At 38.9% G+C, this 24,446-nt stretch overlaps 1 protein-coding gene across 3 annotated transcripts in view; it reads left to right on the forward strand.

The window, feature by feature from the left end:
- The window catches only part of FTO (FTO alpha-ketoglutarate dependent dioxygenase), a 352,540-nt gene that overhangs the window by 36,365 nt on the left and 291,729 nt on the right, over positions 1-24,446 (forward strand). The window contains exon 2 of one of the 3 annotated variants that reach the window (XM_070613663.1): positions 12,515-12,713. The exons of 1 other annotated variant lie outside the window; for it this stretch is intronic. In XM_070613663.1, the coding sequence (XP_070469764.1) occupies positions 12,627-12,713 (87 nt within the window). In that variant the 5' untranslated portion in view covers positions 12,515-12,626. The remainder of the gene's footprint in view (positions 1-12,514; positions 12,714-24,446) is intronic. One more of the 3 variants, XM_070613662.1, reaches the window with a different exon arrangement.

Raw genomic sequence — 24,446 nt, forward strand, 5'->3', positions numbered from 1 at the left:
TCAAAGAAATGTCATATTTTGGAAAATTTTAAAGATATTAACTTGTACTCTGGCTTTAAAGTATCGTGAGAATCTCGTTAGTCTATTGGATGTTGATATTTTACTTTCTCTTCTTCTCAAGGCAACCCTTAATTTTTTGGGGGGATAACTTTTATTTAAGTTTCTATTGGTTCGCTTACGCATTCGCTCATTTGCTTAGTCACCAGTATATACCCGCAAGAAATGAAAACATATATCCACGCAAAAACTGGTACCCAAATGCTCATAGCAGCATTGATCATAAGAGCCGAAAAATAGAAACAACCCCAAATTAGCTGATGAATGGATAAACAAAATGTTGTGTATCCATATGGTGGAATATTATTCTGCAATAGAAAGGAATGAAGTACTGATACATACAACATCGGTGAACCTTGAAGACATTATGCTAAGTGAAAGCCAACTACAAAAGACTACGTATTGTTTGATTCCATTTATATGAAATGTCTCTAACAGTTAAATCTATAGAGACAGAAAGCAGATTAGTGGTTTTTGAGGGGTGGGGATGGAGTGAGGTGGGAATTGGGAGTGATCACTACTGGGTCCAAGGTTTCTTTTAAGGGTAATTACAAAGTTCTAAACTTAGATTTTGATGTTTGTTGCAACACTCTGTGGATGTACTAAAAACTGTTGAATTGTACACTCTAAATGGATGAATTTTATGCTATGTGATTTATGTCTCAATAAAGATATTAACAAAATTAATTATGCAGCAGATTGCTCATTTTTTCGTTATGCTGCTGATTATACACCCTCTTATTCAAGCAACAGTTAGGATTTGAATCTCTTATATTTTACCTTCTTGAATTAAAATTTTCTGAAAACAAAATTGATTTAAATTAAAATCTCCTTTGACCTGGCTATTCTACTTACGTAAATTTATTCTACTTTATATACTGGCACATGTGCACAAAGACATATGTACAAGAATATTCATTGTGGCGTTATGTGTAGTGGCAGAACATAAGAAGCAATTCCAACATCCATCTGTAGGGGACACGTTAAAAAAATACGTTAAAAAAATTAAGGAAGATGTAGCCGGTAAACTACTTTAGTACCATTAAGAAGAGACAGTTTTATATGTGCCAGTGTAAAACAGTCTTCAAGGTATTTAAATTAAAAAAGCAACGTGCAGAATACTTGTGTTACTATTTGTCTAAAATGCTTGCATAAAGATAGAATATCTCTGGAAAGATTCAATAGTAGTTGCCTCTTTAGGAGGAAAAGTTTGGGTGGATCAAATAGACAGCTTTTTGTAGGGTTAGGGTTTTTTGTATGATTTTTTTTTCATAGAAGCATTATGCATAATAGCCAGAAAGTGGAAACAACGCAAATGTCCACCAACTGATGAATGGATGAACAAAATGTGGTATGTTCATATATGCATATAAGTAGAATAGCTGGGTCAAAGGGGATTTGAATATAAATCAATTTCATTTTTAGGAACTTTAATTCAAGAGGGTAGTGTTCAAATATTATCTTAAATTTTTTTTAAGTTGATTTCTATACTAGAGCTCAGTAACCAATCTTGCATCTGTTTGTGCATACCCCTTTTCAATCCATGTGGAAGAATTTGTTTTAAGACTTATCCCCCCCAACCCACCCCCCCAACCACTAATGATGGAGCAATTATGTGGTTCCACAGTAATTTTAACACCGTCTTCTAAACCAGCTGTGTGGTAGCAGTATGTCTGCAGGGCAGGAATGTGGCTTGCAAGGGACAATATCAGGTTGCCCACAATTATTTTAATGTCTCCTGTGAAATGATAAATGAAATTTATAGTTATAATAAAAGTAAACCGAGTTCCCCCAAGGTATAAAGAGTTTGCAAGTAAAATTCACATAGTCAGATGTGACTTTTTTTTTTTTTAAAGAATCCTTTGTTGAGGGTTTTTTTTTCTTAATCCAGGTATAGGCTTTCAGTATGGGCATTTATTTCATCAAGCATGATAAAGATGAATAAAGTATGAATATGTTAAATATATTACAAGATTTATAGCTGCTTCTGTAGGAACTTACGCTGTTTTGTTGTTGGTATAATTGAAAAAATTCTTCCAAGTTTTGCATCTGTGTGCATGCTTTATAGCACTAAGTTTATGTAACTTGCAGAACATTCGCTGGGATTTTTTGTGATCCTAGGAGGTCCTATAATTTGGCTGTAACTCCTGCGTTTTGTTATTTGGCGCCACTTTGGTTTGTGTCTTTCCTACTTATGTAAACCCTCCAGCCTGCCCCTGCATTTGCTTGGTAGGACTGCCACCTTGAGAGGTGAGCAGTTTCTGTTCTCTGAATTTGACACAGTGCCCACCACTGTAATTTAGATGTCTCTTTGAAAAAGAACTCATGGGGCAAAATCTCACCATTTCCTCAGCTGGGAGGTGTGGGACTGTAGGAGCGGCTCCCTTTTTCCCTATGTCTGAAGCTTTCTGCTGTCACACGAAGCTGGGATTTCCATGCTGTCTTTCCAACTGCTGGAGATCGGGCTGCTGTGTTTTCGTTTAAAGGATATTCCACTTCATGTTCCTGCTGCTTGCTACCTACTGACCCACAGCTAGAGGCTGCTCCTGCTGTAGTTTCTCTATTTGCATGACAGGGCTCCTTGCTTTATGCAATTGATGTCTTCGTTTAATTTTTATATCTTATGTGTACTGTTAGTGAACTGGGTTTGGAAGTGTCCCTGACTTAAAGAAACCCTCCTGTGAATCCTCTTAGAATCTCTCTTCCAGGTAGGTCCTATTTATGAATTTTATAAGTTTAGATAGATTATTATTACTATTACTCTTAAGTAATATCACTTAATATGGCTTTATACAAACCCATCCATTTGTACTGCTATATCTGTGAGGAACCATATGGTTTTTTTAAGTCAGACTTCCTCAGTGTACAGCTGAGGCGTGGTGAAGCCCACAGAGTTTGTTGCCTTCCCCAAGATTACACAGCTGCTTAATTACAGAGCTCTATCTGCAATTTAAAATTCCAGGTCCAGAGCTTTTTCCATAAACCAAACTGATTTACAAGTTCAAAAATAGCTTGAATTTAAGGGGGAGTCTAGAAATTAATGGTGAATTAGGACAAACTCCATTTTAACTCCATTAAAATACCCTATCTTCCAATGAAATACTTTGCAAAAAGACAATGCTTCAGTATTTACAATTTTGTTTACTTTCATTATAATCAAAGAACATAACAAATCTTCTAAAATATTTCTAATGGACTTTCAATATTCTTCCAGGGACTCCTGCAGCTTACTGATAGTATGACCAGATTGCTGGTAGTCACTCTTCCTTTCGGTATTATTGTTAGATGAGACTGAAGAGGAACGTGGGCTAGCACAGCTGTACGAACACCGTTTCAGATGGCTGTAGGCAAGCCAGAAGCCACATCTTTCGTAGGTAAAAGGGCTGACCTGTTAGTATTGCTAGTTGGTGTGTACAATATGCGTTAGAAGAAGTAATTATTTTTAGCCGACTGACTATGACCAAGATTAATAGCTCTTGAAAGGGCTATAATGAAAGGCTGCCCCAACTGGCTTTTACATTATTCTTTATTTATCCTGCTCTCATCCCTGTCACCTTTGGGCATCAGCCAAATGTCATTTATGTGAGATTTGCCCCTTGGATGTGAAAGGCCTCTCTTTCTTAATGATGGGAGGTGACTGGGCTGCAGGCTGAGGATCTTGGACAGTTGACACGACTCAGAGGAGAGCCCCTCTGGGTCTTTGGGAGTCAGGAACAGGACACGCACTCCTGGGGGAGAAAGAACATGAGAATATTCAGCCATCTGATCCAGATCATTGAAGTGTCCTTGAGAGATTATAGGGCGTAGTTCCAGGGCTCCATTTTCAAGTCCATATATTTCATTGGCTCTTCCGTTTGGAACATTTGCAAGTTTCTTATTCCAAAGAGGATTTTTTTACTGAAATCATCAACTGTTTCTACTTTGATAAAACTTGGAAATCTCCTTCTGATAGAGACTACAAGTTAACTCCCAAATCCCTTCTTGCCTCCTCCTGTCTTGGACATTTCATGGCAGTTAGCTACCCAGAATACAGACTGTATTTCCCAGCCTCCCCTCAGCTAGGTGTAGCCATGTGACTAAGTACGAGGCTGCATCCTATGGTAGTTTCCAGATGTTTCCTTAAGAGAAAGCTGGTGTGGCCCTTTGCCCTTTTCTTCTTAGGTCCTTCCTTTTATCCTACTGCTTGGAGAACACAAATACTGCATTTGGATCCTGAGGGTGAGCGCCAGTCCTGAGGGGTAGCAGAGTGGTAGCTGGAAGGGGCTTGAGTCTCTGAGGACAACAGGAGAAGCACCCTGTCAGCCTGGTTAAGCCACTGTCATTTTGGATTTTCTGTCACTTGCAGCCAAACCTAATCCTCGATAATACACGGTTTCTACACATTGAAGAAGAGGAAAATAAATCCCAAGCCCTTAGATTTCCTTCTCTCATCCTAAATATTAATGTCAAAATTGAAACAGATTCCTCATTCTTCCTTCTTTCAACTCCTACAAATTAAAACAACCTAGAAAAAGATAGTGCATTAGTTTATTTAAGGGCTAAAGACATGGGAGATATGTTAATATGAAAGATAGATTAGCAAGAAGGCTGAAACAGAAAATAACTCATTTAGGAAAACGATCACCAGGCCTGGTCTCAGTGGCTGCCTGTGGGAGTTAGGTCCGGGAGCCCTCACCAGCTTCCCATGTTGGAGGCAGAGACAGCTGCTTTTCTTAGGTTATTAGAGGCCCGTAGGGATTCAACTTCATCTGCTTCTTCAGGACTTGGGGAGCTTTTGAAAATTTCAGGTTTCAAATGTCAAGGCTATTCAGTGCTTTCAGTTCCCTTGCGTGACACCGCTGTTGGTGTTTTGCCTGCCTCGTAGGTTTTAGGCCATAAGGTTTGCATGTGGCCATCCTTCCTCTATTATTATCTGTATTAGATAATATGTACTGTATTAGCTCTGGTGGGTTGCAAATTGTTGTTAATACAACCCCTTTAAAAAGAGATGATGAGATGTGTAATTATTTTTCACAATTTTTAAAACTTTTGAAAGAGAAAAGGAGCTATTTGGTTCACTGTTCTCATTAGCATTTGTAAAGTGAACTGAGAGAGGTTTTCTGTGCAGTGTTTTTCCTTGCTGTTTCTTGCCTTTTAATTTGAAGAATAGCAGGATCTTGTCTTTTGTTCACACGAGTAAAAGTCCATTCAGCTGGAAACCAGAACAGTGTGCTCTTTGTGTACTCAGAGTATTTGAATGCTTTTGGTCACACACTAGTTGCTGTTTAACCACAATAAAATTGTGACCAAAGGAGATAAACATTTAAAGGATAAATGACAGGGCTGTTAATCCAAAAGCAAGTTTTGTAGCATTGTTGTTTTTAGCTAATAGGTATATAGCCAGGAGTCACAGAGATGTCTTTTAAGTCTGAAACTGAGTAAAATCTGTGTTTCCAACTAGTAAAAAAAATGATGTCACTGGAGGTTTTTAATGGCTGATCATTATGTGTTTTAAAAAGTCATTTGAACATATCTGAACTGTCTTTTGGAAACTTCTAGGTATTTCCCTGATGAGTTTGCTAAGCTGGGCCAAGTCATTCATATCTATATATACACACACATACATATACTTGAGTATATATAAATAAAAAATAATACCAAGTCTATTATCTAAGGAAAGAGCCTTTAGGGCTTTTGTAATCTATGAACTCAGAACTTGATCCATCTTTACCCGTGCAAAGCATGTGATTTGTCTGCCTTTTGGTGGAGGAAAAGCATTTTTGAGAATTTTTTTTCCCTCTAGGAATGCAAAGGACAAGTGTCTATTTCTTTCTCCTCTCTCTGCCTTCCCTCCCCCCCGACCCCTTTCATTTGATGGAGCTAAAATCTGGGTCTTTGGTATATGACCTTTTGAGAAGTGCTGGTTCTGGTGAGGGCATCAGATGTTGCAGTGCTGTTTATTTTCTGAGGTATGAAATATACAATGTTTAGCTTGTCGTTGCCAAGTACTGGGGTATATTTTGCCTTATCTTACTGTTCCATTGCATTATTCAGTGTTTTCCCAGGATACCAAAAGATAAACCAAAGTATATTTTACAGATGTCGTCTTTTAATTTCAGGTTAAAAGGTCACATCTCATCATAGCAGGAATCTTAAACTTTGCCTACCTACAGGGGCCAGATAGGGGTAAGATGATTAATGAAAGCTGCACCTCTGTCTGAGTTTAGGAGAGACAGCAGGTACTGGTGGTGCCAGGGGTGAAATAAGAAGCACCTGGGCTGCCTCACAGGGCCAGCTGTAACTTAGCTGCAGTGTGTGAATGTGGGCCTGGTGCTTGCAGATACTGACTTTTCAAAAGAAGCTGAAAATAATGGCTTTTGATTCAAAAACTCTTTATTTTAAAGAGCTTTGTACTAACTGAAACAAAACGCATACCAAGGAAGTTGACCAGATCAAAGAAAAATATGTAGGTTGACATTTGGGGACACCTGTTGAAAAGGCCAGGTTTTCACTATATCATCCTACAGCGATCCCCGCCGGTTGACAATCTCAGTTTGTGCACATACAGCTTCCAATCCTATTTGTATTGCCTCATTTGAAATTATGAACTGATAGTCAAGGGTCATCAAACATTGAGGAGTGTCTCCGGTGAGCATGACAGAGTACAAAGCAAACAAACAGAAGGAGAGGAACGCAGAGAACAAGGACGGTGTGGAGAGCAGACGACAGCCTTAAAACTTCAAAACAAATTAGACCTAATATTCTTAGAGAGCTGAGGAAAGATACTATGTACACGAAACAGGAACAAGATGTTAATTAGAAATGTTCATATTGTTAATTTTTAGTTGTGATAATGGATTGTAATTATATATTTTTTAAAAGGTTGGCCTTATGTATTAGAGATACATACCAAAGAATTGCAGGTGAAATATTATGATGTCTGAGGTTTGCTTTGAAGTAATTCAGAAAAAAGGTAGGATGAGGCGATAGTTGAGATAAGATTGGCAAAATGTTGATAATTGTTGAAGCTGGGTAGTGAGTACTTGAGGGCTTGTTATACACTTCTCTCTGCTTTAGTGTGTTCGAAATTTTCCATTGTACAATGTTAAAAAAAAAGAACATTTAGAGAGCAAGAAAGACCTCTCAAAAATTAAAAATATGATAGCAAAAGTGAAAATTTTAATACAATTAGCAGGCTGGCTCTGTGGCCGAGTGGTTCCTGTGCTCTGCTTTGGTGGCCCGAGTTTCACTGGTTCAGACCCCAGGTCTGGACCTACACACTGCTCATCAAGCCATGCTGTGGCGGCATCCCACACAGAAGAACTAGAAGGACTTACAACTAGGATATACAACTATGTACTGGGGCTTTGGGGAGAAAAGGGAGGGAAAAAAAAAGAGGAAGATTGGCAATACATGTTAGCTCAGGGTTAATCTTTCTCACCAAAAAAATTTTCAATACAATTAGAAAATAAAGTAAAACTCATAAAGTAGAACAAAAAGACAAAGGAATGGAAAATGAGAGGAAAGATATGAAATTTAGAGGATCAATCCAAGTGATCCAATATCTAACTCTAGGAGTTGTAGAATAAGAACCAAAATATCAGAAGAGGAGAAAACATCAAAAAATAATACAAAGTAATTTCTTTGATCTGAAAGACGTATGTTTTCAAATCAAAAGGGCCCACTGAGTGCCCAGCACAAGGGATGAAAAATGACCCCACTGAGGCACTTCATCATGAAGTTATAGCACCCCAGAGAGAAAGAGGAGGTCCTAAGAGCTGACATGTGGCTCTCACTTCTGCCCTCAGCTGGGCTGGGTCCTCCAGGGTCCAGGCCTGCCTAGGTCAACTGCTTCAGACAGTGAACCTGACTTTTGCTGGTCAGGGCTGTGCTGGTAGCCTGGCTGTTGGGATTGAGAGAGTGGGTGTGGGGTCTAACCTCTGTTCATAGACTTCTAACCAGGCTTCCTCTTTGCAGCTCCATTTCTAAAATGCACCTGCCTACAGAGGTACCTTGTTCCTGTAAATCCTGAGCCTTTGTGGAGATGGTGGCATGGATCAGCTCACTCCTTACTGTTCCTCCTCTCTTCTCTCTGAACCCCTGCCCTGCCAGCAGGCTACAACTTTTTCTGTACTGTTCCATTAGTTAACACTCCCCCTTTACCTTCCAAAATGTATGGTTGACAACTTTCATCTGCTGTTATCTTCTCCCTCGTTCTCTTTGTCCTTGAAGATTTGTGGGGATTTTTTGTTTAGCTTTTTTTGTTTTTTTGCTTGTTTTATTTTAATTTCTTTACAGGCATTTCAGTGAGGTTTTGGAAGGGAGCTAAGTGTATGTTTCATATCTTCCATGTTTAAATGGAAGTTAATTTGCTGTGTTAATCATTAATTTGGGTATAGATTTTCTTTACCTAAGGTTTATTTGGAAATGAAAGTAAGAAAACAAAATTTAGTATGTCGAAAATAGTTTCTTCTTTAACATCTTCCTTGACTACTGTCACTCCAATTGGCTTGTTTCTACCTTCTCTGAAATACTGTGGCCCTCGAAGACTCCTGCTCAATTCAGCAATGAATTCTATACTGTTTCGGGTCTTACTCTGAACACCTAATGTGTGCCTTGTCACCCAACTAGATTTTGTTGCTTGTGAACATAGGGTGATGTGTTAGTCTGCTTATGTTTTTCCTATGGCTCCTGATGGATCTGAGTTCAGTAGACACTTGCTGATCAAAGTATGCTACTCAAATTTTTATTCCTTTGCTTTTATATGTGTTAGATGTGATTCTATCTCAGGTCCTCTCAGCGTATTGCTTGGAGATGAGTAGGAAGGAGTCAATATAATGAGTAGACTTTGGGAATAATGTTAGGTTAAAAATGTCATTGGCTTTACAGCTTCAAAAGTATTTTATTGAAATTGCAAATTTTCAGTTGTATTTAGAAAGAGGAGAAATGGAGATCTGACTAGTCATTATATTGAGGAAGGGGAAATCTGGAACTTGAGTTTTTTAGACTTCTGTAGTAGCCTCTTTTACTGTGTGTTTGCTTAATGACTGTTACCTGTAACCGGGTATTTTCATGTTTTATTTTCTGCTCTTCTTAGCATAGGATAGCTTCAACTATTCAGAGAATGCCTTTCTAGTATAAGTAACAATGCTGTCATTTTCTCTAAAGTCACCTTTTTTATTAAAGAAACTCTTTAATAGTTCCCCATATTCTGTAGTTATGCATTTCTGTGAGTGCTTACCAAGCCAGCACAGTGTTTAATAAATTATTGAACTTTGAAGAACCTTTGAGAAGCGAGGGCTTTATGTGACTGAGCAGCAGACATGAAAAAACGCTATCCTCCAGAGTATCTAACAGACAGAAATAGAGGCTTGATCAGACAATATAAGCACCGAGTGAATGATGGTAATACCATGAAATATTTACACTGAAGAGCCCGCTAGGGTGTGGGAGTAGGGGCGGGGGGGAGGGTTTATCATTTTGGGTTGAGCCTGATGCCATACAACTCACCACTCTATGATCTTAAAAGCAAAAAGAAAGACAAAAAGAGAGAGAAAGAAAGGAAGAAAGGAAAAGGAAGATAAAGAAGGGAAAGAAGAGTATTGATTTGGTGATATTTTGTTGTTTGCAGTAGCTTTTCACAGAAGCAAGGCTCCTTTTGTAGACAGTAACCTTACTAAGAGCCAGTTTTAATCAGTCCTTAAAAGAGACTAGAAAGTCATGGTTTCTTGCTGCTACAAGTTTAAAGTTTTAATTTAATCACATCTCATGATTTAACATGCCTTACAAGCCTTCATTTTATTATCTGTAAAAATAGAGACTTGAATAGCAAACAACTAAATAGCCTAATAGGTTGTTGCTTTCAAATAAAATATGTGATTTATTTATTTTTTCATGGAATGCTATTTTAGATTGGCTTGTGGTAAATTTATTTAATAATGATCCGTAGAGAAAATAATGGAAGAAGTGTCTGGATTACTTAAGAGAGGTTTGGAAGATATGTATCTGAGCTGATATATTTAGAGAATTTCTAATATCTTCCAGTATGGAAAAGGGCTAAAATGAACATGCCAGACCAATTTGTTTTGCCCCTCTTCCTGGTATTTTGTATGCAGATTTTTCTTTTAGTGATAAATATTTTTAGCTTTCATGGTGTTATCTAGTATTATTGAAAACATTTATTGTTGATGATGAATAAAGGTTAAGAAATAATTTGATTTATTAAATTTAATTTTTTTCATGATTTATATAAAAAACCCACAGATTGTATTTGGGAGGTGTTTTAATGTTTTTGCTTTTGCTTTTTAGTGATAGTAGAAAGAATTGAATTATGTATTAATAGGGCAGTTCAGATTCACCATCGACATTGGCCCTTCAAAGATAACCTGGCTTTGTGGGCTTTCGTATCTGTCATGAGCTCCCTGGATGTTTGATATCTGCTAGGCTAACCTAGGTTATTTGTCCCCATGGTCACATTGACCTAAAATGACAGGTTTCTGTCACGTGTAAAGTCAAGGTAATAATGTTGGAAGGGAAACTTTGGTGAGACTCTCCTTTGTAACTGTAATGTTTTGTCTGTAGATTATAAGTAAGGGAACTTTTAACGGAGTTTCCTATTTGTAAGGCAGGAACCATGGCATACAAAGGAGTTTGTGGTCTAAGGGCCCAATATCACTGAAATGTGATATGGGTCTATTTGTGAAAGCATGTATTAATCCCCAAATTGAAACAGTAGAAGTAAGATTACATTGGTATGTTTGTTATTTTTGTTGCTAAAATGATGACTTGGAAAGAATTGGGATTTTAGGGTGTGGATTTAAATTCTGCATCTGCTGCTCACTTGTTTGACTTCTAAGTCACAGGCCTAAGACTCAGTTTTGTCATCTCTAACAATGGGGCTAATGATAGTTTACTTTCTCAGTAAAAAAGCTTCTAAGCATTCAGCACAATACCCAGCAGGTGGGAGGTAGTCGATAAATATTAGCTTGTTTCCCCTTCGTTTTCAGTTTGATCAAAAAAGCTTCATCTAGGAAGTGAGACTTTTGGAAGCTCTTGATTGATGGCTGGAGGGAGGCAGTGAACCAGAAGGGCACCCTGGGCCTGTGGACCGCTCCATGAGATTGGTGAAAAGGTTGTGACGGACAGATATGGAAAGGAAGGATTGAATTCAGATTTGTAGAGGCAAATGTGATGTTGGTGATTTGAGACATCATCTGAACTTCCACTGTCCTTATTTACTGCTCAGAATTGGAGTAGAGAGCATATGCCAAGTTGAGAATTTATTTCTTCCTGCTGTCTTCTTGAAGATCTCTTTTCAAATGCAAATGTTAGAAATGTTTGATCTGATATAGGGCAAATCAAGGGTTTATCTGTTCTTAAATTCTGTCTCTGCCCATAGTACTTTGAGAACACATTGCTGATATTTTTAGCATGAATGGTATCAATAACAGATTTCCAGGTACTGCCCATGTATTCATTCAGCAAATATTAAGGGAGGCCTATTATATGCTCAGTGCTGTACTGTACTCTGGGGAGTCAGTGGTGACAGACAGACCAAAGTCCCTCCTTTCATGGAGGTTAACATTCTGTTAGAGGAAGAAAGGCAGTAAACAATATTTAAGATGATAAATAAATAAGACCATGTCTAATAGTGATAAACAGTATGGTGTGATAATGACTGAGAGGAGGGGGCCACTGTAGATAGAAAGGTATGAGGGGGCTTTTGATGTGGGATCTGAAGGATAACGAGGGTATTCATTCTAGCTGCAGGGACAAGGCTCCAAGGTGCTGATAAGCTTTGCATGTGGGAGGAACAGAGAAGGTCAGTGGCCAGAACTTAAGGAGAAAGAGAAAAAAGGGAGAAGGAATGAGGCCAGATCATGTTAGGGCCTTTAGGCTATGGTAAAGATTTAGGTTTTATTTCAAGCCTAAGGGAACTCATTGGAGGGTTTTAAGGTGGAGACTATGTGTGTGTAGTGACCACATCCCATTTGCATTTTTAAACATCACTCTGGCTGCCATGTGGGCAATATTGGAGGGCCAGAGCAGAATTAGGGAGAAAAATCAGGAGGAAAGATATGCTGATGGCTTGGCCCAGGTGGAGCTTATGGAGTTGGAGAGAAGGGGAAGGATTTAGGATATATTTTAGAGGCAAAGCTGACAGCGTTTGAAAGAACAGAGGAATCAATCAAGGATAACTCCCTCATTTTTAGCTTGATGGACCGGATTGTGACCATTTACTGAGATCAGAAGACTGAGGAAGCAGCACGTGTGGATGTGAAATCAGGTGTCCTCCTTTGGACATTCACGCATCTGGTGCCTTTTGGCATCCGAGGGGCTGTCAGTTAGGCTGTTGGGTAGGGAGGATCTGGAGGTCGGAGGGGAAATAGAAATTGGGAGTCATGAGCATAGAGCTGATGGATTTAAACCTTGGAACTCCTCTGTTCACGAATTGTTGTTCCTTGTAATGAATCTGTAGGCCCAGCTTTCCTGAGCTAAAGCATCATTCCTTCACCTTTCCTGTCTCTGGGTTGCAGTGCCAGACTGTCTCCAAGCCCAACAAATGTGTTGCTTCCAGGCAAAAACAGAAGATGACACACGCCATGAGCCAGATTTTCCATGACAGACTTGTAAGGAACAAGATAATCTCATTGTTCTTCCTGCTACTTAAAATAAAGGTAATATTGATTTTATAGTAGCAGTTCAGGTCCTAAGGCATGATATTGATTAAGCGTCTGATGAGAATTTGCAGGGTAGCCTTCTAGACCTACAGCTACAGGGCATCTCCCCACTGGGTCAGGCCTCTGTGCTGACCTCCACTGATGTAAGTGGTGTTTTTCTTAGGAATTCTTGGCCCTGTTTAGTCTAGGCACTGTCCAGAAGCATTTATTTTACCTGATGGATGACTCAATCCAGCCTATTACCTTAATCTGACCTTAAACATGGGAACTCTTTTGTTCTTAATAAATATGAAAACTAATTTTGATACTGTTTAGAATTATTTTCTTATCAGTAGCAGTGGATTTTACGTTAAATCTTTTGCTGTCAAACTTCCTATTAAACTGCTATAATCTGACTTGCGTCTTTCTTCTTTTTTCAATGCTACTTTTGAGGAAGACTCATTTTATGGATTTGTTTTTTCTTTAAACAGGGGAGGGTTCCTCTTTTAAATGTGCCATCATTAAGCCCATGGAACTCCTCAATCTTACGGTTGCATAAGGTTAATTTCCTTGTGGTTATTGTCATATGATGCATTCAGCATATTCTGTTTACAGCTTAGGTTTTATAACATTTGCGTGTCAGGTTCTGAGGATATTTTGAACAATTTAACAACAGTCAAGGGATACATTGTTTACTGGCCTAAAGTAGATAAACAATTCCCCAGAAATCATCCAAACATAACAGTTTCATATAAAAAGTTTTGGCTTTCTACTGAAGTAAGACTCATGTATTTTCCCCGTGTCTAGAAAATTTTGAGTGGACTGTTCATGGGGTTTATGTGAGGTTTAAATGAGTTAATACAGGCTAAGGCACTTAGTATAGTGCCTGACATAGTAAATGCTTAACTCATGGTAGCTATTATTAGCTGCTGTGATGATGACTTAGCTGCAACTCCTTTTCTTTCAGCTACAACAGCCAGCACAGGCCTAGGTACTCAGTATAATATTTAGGTAGATGCTCTGTGTCTGACTGATGTCTCCAACATTTAAGATTTCCTTTCAAACTTGCAACATCATAGCCAATTTTATGTCTTTACTAAAATGGTCTAAGTACCTGACATCCTTTGATCCTTCACATGGTTGCTCTCAAAAGGGGCTGCATGAATTTTGACAGTTTCCATATCTGCCTGTCTTCTTTGTTAGCTGCCAGGTAGAGCTCAGTCTTCTCAGTGTCAACTTAAAAAGCAAATTTGCCTGCTATTTTATCTCAAAATGAGTTTGTTTGTGAATAGCGAAAAGAATTCAATTCAGGATGTGCATGCTATGGGAAACCAAAGGCAAATCCTGCAAACAAAGCAGGGGAGCTGCTTTTGTAGAGAAAAAGAGGGAGTAGAGAGGGCTCTTCTAAAGGAAACTCCATAGGGGGCAGTAACAGTTCAGGGAGGCAACAGCTTCTTAGTGGCTGAGCTGTGGTTTTCTCATTGGCTGAGCTGTTGCTGGGTAGGGAGAGAAATCTTCCTTCAGTAGTAAAGTAGTTTTACTCCCTGTCCAAGATACAAGCACCCTCTCTTCCTGTTTGGTGTAGTTGAGGATGTATGATAGGGCATGAGAGCTCCCCCTACGGGCCTTCCTAACTCCACTTTAATTAAGGTTTCTTTTATTAATTTCCACAACAGTTAGAAGATTTAATAAGTGTTAGCAGTCCTAGTACAGTACTGGCCACAGAATAAGTAAATGCCCTTAGACTCGATGTCATGACTGCTGCCTTTAGGGAGACAGTATGGGAGGTAGGGTTGTGCTCCTTTTGAGGTAGAAGGTGAAATAGTTATTTCTTATCCTGGTAGATGATACCAAAGGGATCTTATGCTTCTTTTAAATTCTCTGGTTGTTGCACAAAGGGGCAACTCTGTGCAGCAGAACGTTGGTGGGATGGGTAGGGAACTTCGTAAGTGGAGAAGTGGCCTCTGTTTGGCTCATGAGCACAGAGTCATTTGGTGGCTGGTTTATGAGTCATCTGAAATATGCATTTAATCTAGACTTGTGGCCTGCTGGTGAGGCCGCTGCTTTTTTATGATCTCAAATGTCTTGTCCATGTCAAAACTTGCCTTGTTTCTTTGTGTACTTTGAATCAGGCAAATGTTCACGACCACATTTGGAATTCTTCCTCAAGTGTGCACTTGGTCACATCACCCCTGACTGCCACCAGTACATGACTGTTTATTTTGGATGTCCTTTTCTGATGTTCAGCTAATTTAACCCACAATGAAGTTAATCCTTGCTTCTTTGGAAAAGTACAGATTTACTTATTAGCTTTCAGAGATATTTGCATTTTTGTGAAAGTGAATATATAATTCCACTGACTTTTGGACCCATCTACCCACATATGCAGTGGATGCCTTTTTAAAGTCAGAATTTAGATAGAGCAAATCATAACTGTCCTGAGTTATCTGAAGTTCTCTTTAAGGTTAATAATGAACTTGTATGTGACAAATATGGGGAAGTAGTGTTGAATATTCTGTTACGACCATTTATCTTGCCACCTTGTGGGTAAGAGAAAAGACAATTAAGTTACTTTGGAATTCAAGTTTTTACCTCTTTGTCCACATTTATAGTATACTGACTAAAAGCAAGGATGCCACATCCGTACTACTTGGTCTTGAGTCCTGGCTCTACCACTTACTGGTTATGTAACCTTGGGCAAGTCACTTAATGTTCATAAAATGTAGCTTTATATCAGCTTTGAAAGTCATTACATTTAGTATTCATAAAATGTTATTACATTTGAAATTAATTTGTAAGTTGGATTTTCTGTTTTCTCAAGAATTCCCAAATACACCCAGTAATTGCTGAGAAATTACAGTCCATCAGAAATGAGTTTCTCAAAGCCAAATAAATTCAAATGCAAAATTATAAAAATCCACTCTAATTTTTTCTGTTGCAAAGAAACCTTTTAATGTGAAATGTGGGTACAATTTAATATGTTTGTTTTGGTGTTGAGTGGGGCCTGCAAAAGTAGCAGTGATCATGGCTTACAAAGGACTTAAACAGTCCTGTTGTTGCGCCTTCATATATACAGACACATTTAAAAAAAATTATTTTATTGAGGTCATAATAGTTTATAACATTGTGAAATTTCACTTGTGCATTCTTATTTGTTAATCACCGTATATATGTGCCCCTTTATCCCTTGTGCTCACCCCCTAACCCCCTTCCCCTCTGCTAACCACTAACCTGTTCTCTTCGTCCATGTATTTGTTTATCTTCCACATAGGAGTGAAGTCATGTAGTGTTTGTCTTTCTCTGTACAGACACGTTTTGATTGCTTTGAAAAGGCGTATGATGGGGGTGACTAAACATATTTTGCATGTTGAGCTCAGATGTGTTCCTCCTTAGGCTCCTCTTTTTTCCCCCCTTTGCCCCTCTTAGTTTCCAGTAAAATATTTGTTGCTGTGATATCTAAGACATAAATTACTCTGCATTTAATACCCTGGGTTCTTAGTCTTGGAGTTGCTCGAGAAGAAAAGTGCCCTCTCTTTTTGCCTGTCCTGTTTGAAGGTGAGGGTCTGATTGGCCTTCCTTTTGAGTCGTCCCTGGCCTCTTGATTTGGTTTCCTCTTCCTGAATTCTCCTCTTGTCCTAAAGTGAGGTGCTTCTGAATGGGTGTTTGGGAGATGAACTTGCAAAAACCGCTTCTTACGATGAATCTTGTCAAGGGTAATTTAATTACAGTAGCTTTTGGTTCTTCTGTTTTTGCTCAGTCCTGCCAGTTGGAATTTGGTTTGCTGATTACATAAGCAATACGTCCAGAATAGCTCTGAAGGGACATTGATGAAGGCTGGGTTTATGGCATAGACTTTCTTGAAAGGAATAGGCAAAATAAGAAATATGACAATTGCTTCTGATCAAGCACTGCAGGAATCCCTGAAAGTGGAGTGTGGGGAATTTCCAGAGCGGGAAGGGAGTGGGGAGGGAACTAATATTTATTGTTCCTCCTACAGTCATCGCCGCCTCAGTACATGGCAACTTCATCCTTCCAGTTGCTCAGGCCAAAAATCTTAGAGCCTTCCTTGACTCTTCCTTTCATAGTCCACATCTCGTCTAGTAGCAAATTCTGAGGCCTTTATCTTCAGAATATATTTAGATTCCACCCATTTCTCACAACCACTACATCTGCCATTCTTCTCCAAGCTACTAGCATCTCTCTCCTGGATCACTGCAGTTTCTTCTTAACAAGTCTCCCTGCTTCTCTCCTTGCCTCTCTCTATATGTAGCAACCACAGAGAATCTTTACAAAAAACCTCAGATCATGTCATTCCTCTGCGCAACCCTTCCTTTGGGTCATTAAAATGTTAAACAGAGTTACCATATAATCCAGCAGTTCTCCTCCTAGTTACCCAAAAGCAGTGAAAACATATGCCAACAACACTTGTCCACGAGTTTTTATGGCAGCATTATTCACATAGCCAAAAAGTAAAAACGACCTGAATGTCCATCAGATAATGAATCAGAGTGGTATAGCCATATAATGGAGTATTATTTGGCAGTAAAAAGGATGAAGTACTGATACATGCTACAACATGGATGAATTTTGAAAACATTTGTTAAGTGAAAGAAGCCAGTGACAAAAGACTACGTATTATATAATTTCATATCCAGAATAAGCAAATCCAGAGAGACAGAAAGTAGATTAGTGGTTGCCAGGAGCGGGAGAAAGAGGTATGAGGAGTGACTGCTAATGGCTACAGGGTTTCTTTTTGGTGTAATGAAAATGTGAAATTAAGTTGTGGTGATGATTGCACAACTCTGTGAATATACATTCTGAATTGTCTACTTTAAAAGGGTGAATTGTATGGTATGTGAATTATATCTCAATAAAGCTGCTACTAAAAAACCCAACCCTTTTGGCTTTCTCTCTGATCTATCCCCCTGCATCCTCTCTTACTTCCTCTCCGACTACACTCCACCTCCTTCTTTCTAACCCATCCAGACTGGCCTCAAACAAGGGAAGTGATTCCTGCCTCAGGGCCTTTGTGTTTGCTGTTCTCTCTTAGAACTTTCTTCCTCCAGATATCTGCATGGCTGGCTCCCTCACTTTCTGTAGGTCTCTATTTAAACATTACATTCCCAGGAAGCTTTCTCTGATTACCCGAAATAGCATTGTCCTCCTCAGCACCTGTTCCCTTCACCCTGTCTTATTTTTCTGTCACTTAGCATCATCTGATGTGTATTTTCTCGTTTGTTTTTTGTGTATCTTCCTCTATTAGAATGTAAACTCCAGGAGGCAGTGACTTTGTCTTGTTCATTACTGTATCTGCAGCAATATGGGCTGGATCTCTTTTCATCAACTGTTAGCATGAGAAAGACATGGACTTCTGTGGCCCTGTCGCTGTTTTGGGAATACACTATATTTGTGTGCAGTGTTCAATCTATCTAACTGATGCAACGTTAGAAATTAGCAGCCCGGAAACAGTCTTTATAGGAAAAGTATTTTTGGTTCAAAGGGTGGAACGAAACTTCTCGAAGTTGCTGTTGGATAACTCTTGCTATAGGTCAGTAAGTTTTCCTACTTTTTTAACCATTTGCATTATGCTAATATATCATGTAGAGTTTGCTAATTTTCGTATTTGCCTTATGGATTCAAAGCCTTTAGTTCTATTTAGTCTTAATTTGCCACCTCTCTGCTAGCTGGATGTTCTTAAGGTTTAATTTTGAAGAAGTTTTCTACCAGAAGATGATTGGCAAAATAAAATGTATTTCTGGAAAGCAACTGGTTAGTTTGGGCCTTTGATTTGGTTTTAGAGGAGTTTATGTTGAGACATACCTACTTTGTGGTTTCTTTAGGAATACAGAGGTGGGAAAAAAAGAAAAGAAAATAATCTATGTGTGCTTTAAAAAGCAAGTATTTAGTTTGAGGAGCCCTCAAAATTCCATTTCTTTCACCCTTGTTTCCTTTTCCTACTTCCAGGCTTAGTTTGTGAAAGATATTGCCAGTTGTCCTAACTCTGTAAATTGAAACAGGCAGGTCACTAGGTGGCGCTGAAGCATCGTTCTCCACAGAGCCGAGTCAAGAGCGCTGGCGTTATCTTGCTGCAGCCGACTGGGTCTCTAGGTGTCAGGGAAATTGTTTTATTGGTAGAGGACATAGTGTAATATATTCATCTCCACCCTAGGCAGCTATTTAATGCCCTGAAACATGCCCCTCTGGTGGCCATGGCCTGTTAACTATGCTTATTTGGTGTAATAATTAGCAGAATTTCTCACTAACAGGGGTACTTACCAACACCTCACATCTTCACTGCGCTTTTGTACGTGATGGATTGTACATTCTGTGGAAAAAGTTGGGAAGGTCAAAGCTTGACCTCTAACACGGCTGCTTTCTGCACATTTGTTCAGAACGGGTTTATATTAACCTGCTTTTGAGCCTCTTCAAACCAGAGTTGTGAGGAACAGAAACATATTTCAGCTTTTACGTAATGGCCTAGTGAAGGTTTGTAAACACAACACTGTTAATTTTCTAACTCAGAATGATAGAAAACTAAATGAATAGCTGCCCAAATAATTGGATGACACTTGCTGCTCGGACTGTGTGTGTTGGAAGCATGTTATAGGAACAGTGGGCCTGCCACAGGCACCACATTTTAGGATAAAATTGGAGAAGAAAATTACCCATGGAATTTTAATTTTTTCCATGGTTGTAAGTTAGGCCCCATTTAATTCTTTGTGGTTTTACAAGGCCTCTTAGGCTCCTAATATTTCTACAGCAACAATTTTAACATTTACTTTAGAAACTGGTTAGAGTTAACTGAAAGAAGACCAAACAGGAGAAAATAGGTTTAAAGCAGGAAATACTTTAGTTGGACCACTAATTTACCCTCTGTGACCTCAGGCAAATTGTTTACCTTCTCTGTCTGTTGGTTCTCTCATTTCTTAAAATTAAGATTATAATACCTACCCTTTTGGTATCCTATGCCAGGTAAAATGAAATGAGAACTCTTCAAAATACCTTTGCTCGTATTCACAGCTCCAGATGAATGAAGGTGTTGTTGTAATTCCTTAGGAAAGCTAAGAGGATTTTTCTTTGTTGGTTCCAGGTAGAGTTGTGGAAGTTTTAGAGAATGGTTTAACATAGTCTGGGGTCTCTCACTGCTGTGTGTGTGCAGGTATTACCTATTTTCTATGCTCTGTCCTGGCTTTGCTTCCAAGGGTTAGTTCCATTCTTTTAACTGTGTATCAGATGTTTTCACTTGGTTGTTCTGTCTTTATTTAAACCCACTTTGCCTGGATTTAGTTGTGGGAAACAGAAACTATGTAAGATAGGGAAATAGATTCTTACAAAGTCATTGAGAGGACCAGTGACAAAAATGGGCTCAAGACTGAGCCTCTAGAGGTAGGCTTCTGAAACAAAACTATAGCCTGCCTTGCCAGGTGGCCTGCTAATTCGTCATACTCAAGAAGACCAGGAATCAGGAAGCTGTTACTAGAATTGTTGATTTTTAAGAAGGCATCTCTGTAGCTGCAATCTTGGGAACAGGAAAGTACTACCGTTACAACTGGCGTTTGATAACCTCAAAGCTAATGGCCAGGTCTTGAAATGTTGTTGCAGAATTCTCCAATGTGTGCATGACTATGTTGCCTACAGAAGAAGTCAAAACAGCAAGAAGATAAGCTCCATTTTATGTCTACCTTCTAAATTTCATATGGGGCCATTTAATTGATAGAGCCTAATTCTTATCCAGAGCCCTAGCTGCAAAGGGGTCTGGGAAATGTAGTTTTGAACTTTCCATCCTCTGCAGCATAGGAAGGCACAATAATAGGATATTGGAAGGATGCTGAGTGCGAATTCCTCGTATCCATTTCTCTCCTTCAGCATACTTAAAATCACATATCTTTGCCTCCATATCAGTATTTCATTTACTGCCTAGCACAGCAACAAGCTTAGTAGGCCCTCAGTAGATGTATTGTTAATGACCTTGACTCCTTTATTTCTGTGTATGGTCCCATCTTTCTTTACAGTCTTGGCTCCATGTTAGATTCCAGATCTATCTGCCTCAGTGTAGCTCTTGATTCTTTTTCATTTCCATTGCCATCTCCTTGTTCAGGCCTACCTCCTGTTTGCCTGGGCTTTTTAGTAGTCTCCTTATCTGGCCGCCTGGGCTCTAGTCTTGGCTTCTTTGAACTCAACCATTTTATTAATAGATTAGTGTTTAAAAAACAAAACAACAAATAAAAGAGCGGACTTCCATTGTGTTCCTGTCCTTCTCAAAAGCCTTTTGTGGTTCCTCGTTACATTCAGGATAGAATCCAGAGTACTTAGCTTGACTTTCAGGACTTCCAAAAGCAGGGCACAATCTACCATTGTAGCATTATCTTCCGCTTCCCCCTGTTGAAACTGAATTTTAGCCAAAAGGTCTAATCACTAATGCCTGAGAGTGTCTTCTCCTTTTCTTCAGCGCTGCTACCCTTTCTATCTGCGTTTAGTGTTTAATTCTCTACTTTCATCTTCCCATTTATTCGTGCCCTTGGTCATGTTGGGGCATAGTTTTTTCCTCCTTTCTTCAAACTTCTATAGCACTGTTTACTTGTGCATTTTTTTATTACCTGTATTGTTAGTTTTCTTTTTATGACTATATATCCTCCTTTTTTCAGGTACATAGTATAAATATTTGTTATGGAATGATTGACTTGTTGATTCTTTGTCGTGTAGACATTTGCTTGTGACGGAAAAAGGGAATGGCGGAGGGTCCCTTTGGGGGGTGAAGCAATACTGTAGCTGTGTGGTTTTGTCCTTTTGGTTTCTAGTGAAAGGACAAGTTAACTATTTTCTTTGAGCAAGCTAATGCTGTGTTTTGTGGATTTAGTGTTTGAAAGGACCCTTGGCTGGAACGCCCTCTGGTTGAGCTCCTGATCCCTGTTTTCCAGGCTGGAGGAGCTCTGTGTCTATACCACTGCACTGCGGTTTGCTTCAGAGTGGGCTGTGAAATAGCAGTGGAATTCGTCTGTGGTTTCTTGCCAGAGAGGAGGAGGAAGAAAGGATTCTGGGGAAGTCAGACATGCAAATGAGCAAGGCCCATGGTCTTAAGTAAATTGCACAATAGAGTCCAAAGAAATTCAGCGTGCCTTCTTTCTACTTTGCGTTTGTGTAGGGTGTATGTGAAGAAGGCAGCTATGATATATTTGTTTTAACCCAAAATTCTCAACATGTTGGCTTCAGAACCCTTTTATACTTAAACTTCGAAAAATTATTGAGGACCCTAGAAAGCTTCTGTTTTTATGGGCTATAGCTATTGATATTTACCGTGTTAAAACTAAAAGTGAGGAATTTAAAAATATTTATTGATTCATTTTAAAAAGAGCAAAAAAATTCCACAACATGTTAAAATAAATAATTTTCATGAAAAAAATATCTATTTCCAGTACAAAAAATTGGCAAGAAGAGTGACATTGTATTACATTTTTACAAATCTCTTAATATCTAGCTTAATAGAAGCTGGCTTCTCACATGTACTTTTGCATTCAATTGTTGCGATATGTTGGTTTGGTTGACGTTTATGAACAAAATCCAGCCTTACACAGGCACTAATGAAAAAGGGGGATATTTTAATTGCTTCTCCAACTATTAAATATTCTTTGATAGTACACCAAAATTTGACAAGTCATAGTTTCTTAAAAGAATCTGAAACCATATCAGTTGTCTTTTCCTACCCTGTTATTATTATCTCTTGATCTACTCTGCACTTTGAGTGGATCTCTTACTCATGGATGACAGTCGTTTGGAAAATTATTGGTTCATTGAGTTATACAGATCTTCCAAGTGTTGACACATTTCATTATACAGTGTCAGAAATCACGTCCGTGAATATCACCACTGATCTTATCAGAAAAGTCTTCAAGTATTAGGAAACTGTCAGGTGTAAGCTGGCAAATACAAATTTTTCAAATCTTGAATTTTTGCTTGAAAACTCAGGTTTTCTCATTGGCAGCAAAAGGGGTCAGTAGAAGTGACAGGCTCACTTCGTTAAGTTTTGAGAAAATGTCTGCTGAATACCAAAGCCTGATAACCATATTTTGTTTGTCAGTCATTTTCTGAAATAAAAATGGTGTTCCATAAAAAGAGTAGCTAGTTCGGCCTACAACTCAATTGCACAAGTACTTTTCTTTGAGACAACTATTTTACTTTGATATTTAGCAGAAGAGCTTTCTGTATACCTCCCATTTGTCACACAGAGTAGTAAAAAGACAGCTATTTAACATTCAAGATATTAAGATTAATAATTTTTACTGCTTCATCAAGGACATTCTTAAGTGAAATTAAGTTCTTTCTTCACTTTTTGCTGGAATGCATGGTGGTGAAGAATCCAGTGACTACCAGGGCAGTGTGGTGCTACTGGCTTGATTGTGCCAAGGCACCTGCAGTTTTACCCATCATTCTTCTGAACCATCAGTTCAAATGTCAACACAGTGAAAAAAGCCAATAATAGTATTATTATGGAAATAGTGTTGATCTTATGGATCCTTGGCTGAACCACTGCATTAGAGCAATTAGGAAGATTTGAATAGTGAAAAATTCAAAGAATGGAATAAAGGTCTTGTTGGTTATATCTTCAAGGCTAATTTCCTCTTCATTCTGGAACCCTGCCTGAGTGAGGCAATCCAGAGGAAAAATTTCTGTCCTATTCTGGGCTTGCTCTCAGCTGAGGGTCTAATTCCTAGGGCTTGATTTTTTTTTTTGAGTTTAGGAAACACAGAGAGATTCTCTACCAGCTTTTGATGATTATTAGTGTTTAACTTAGATCAATTGTGGTTTTGTTGTTGTTGTGAGGAAAACAAAGAATGATGAGTGCTATTTGCGAGATGCTGAGGTCACCGTAAGACCACCTGCTTGGGACGTTTGTGAGGCAAGGCTTCTCTAAGAAGAGCCTCTTTTGGGCAACATGTGAAAATTATTTTAGTCAGTTGGCCTCATTTACAAGCTTTTGATTGCTTAGTTAGTTTGTTGGCTTATTTATTTTTTTGTGTTTGGAGGTACTCTTCCTTCTGCTTCTTGAATGGCTGGCAGACTCTCCTGTCTCCCAGAGAGCATCATCCCTTCCCTCGGGTGCAGATAGCCTGGACTTGAGGCTGCAATTAACTGATCATGTAATAGAAGAATCCCAATTTTCCAGTTTCTTTTTTTCTTTTTTTAACTTCTTGGGTGGTTGGGGCACATTATTGAAACAATTATTACATTTACTCAAGAGCTTGTCTTTTCTATTAGAAAAAATTCCATCTAAGCGCCTCCCGGTGAGGAGGAGGAGATTGTGTAACCGGAGTCTCCTCTTCACTGCTCTTTATTGTTGAAGAAGACTGATCCCTTTGTGTTGCAGCTTGGCACACAGAAACGGTTTTAATTTAACAGTCCAGCTCCTTTGGTAGATCAATTCTCTATTGTGTTTTGAATTTGGTGCATTCCCAGGTTACTCTGAGCTTTGGGCTCCTCTGAGAAATTGCGGCGGGGGTGTCAAAGAGGCTTAGTCATTTTGAGTATGATTTATAGTTTCCCAAGCCTCTTATTAATTAATGTTAGTCAGGGAAGGTAATGAACACTTGTAAATGCCTGTGTGTGTCAGATCCTCTACTAGGTATTTTGTCTGTCCTCATCTAATCCTCATGGTGCGTCCGGAACCTGTGTGTTTTCTCCATCTCCATTACTACTACCATAGGTCAAGTCACCAGTGTCTCTTGACTGGACTTCTGTAACCACAAGTTAGTGTCC

This window comes from Equus przewalskii, chromosome 3 (genome assembly GCF_037783145.1).
Source record: "Equus przewalskii isolate Varuska chromosome 3, EquPr2, whole genome shotgun sequence".
NCBI classification, from domain to species: domain Eukaryota; kingdom Metazoa; phylum Chordata; class Mammalia; order Perissodactyla; family Equidae; genus Equus; species Equus przewalskii.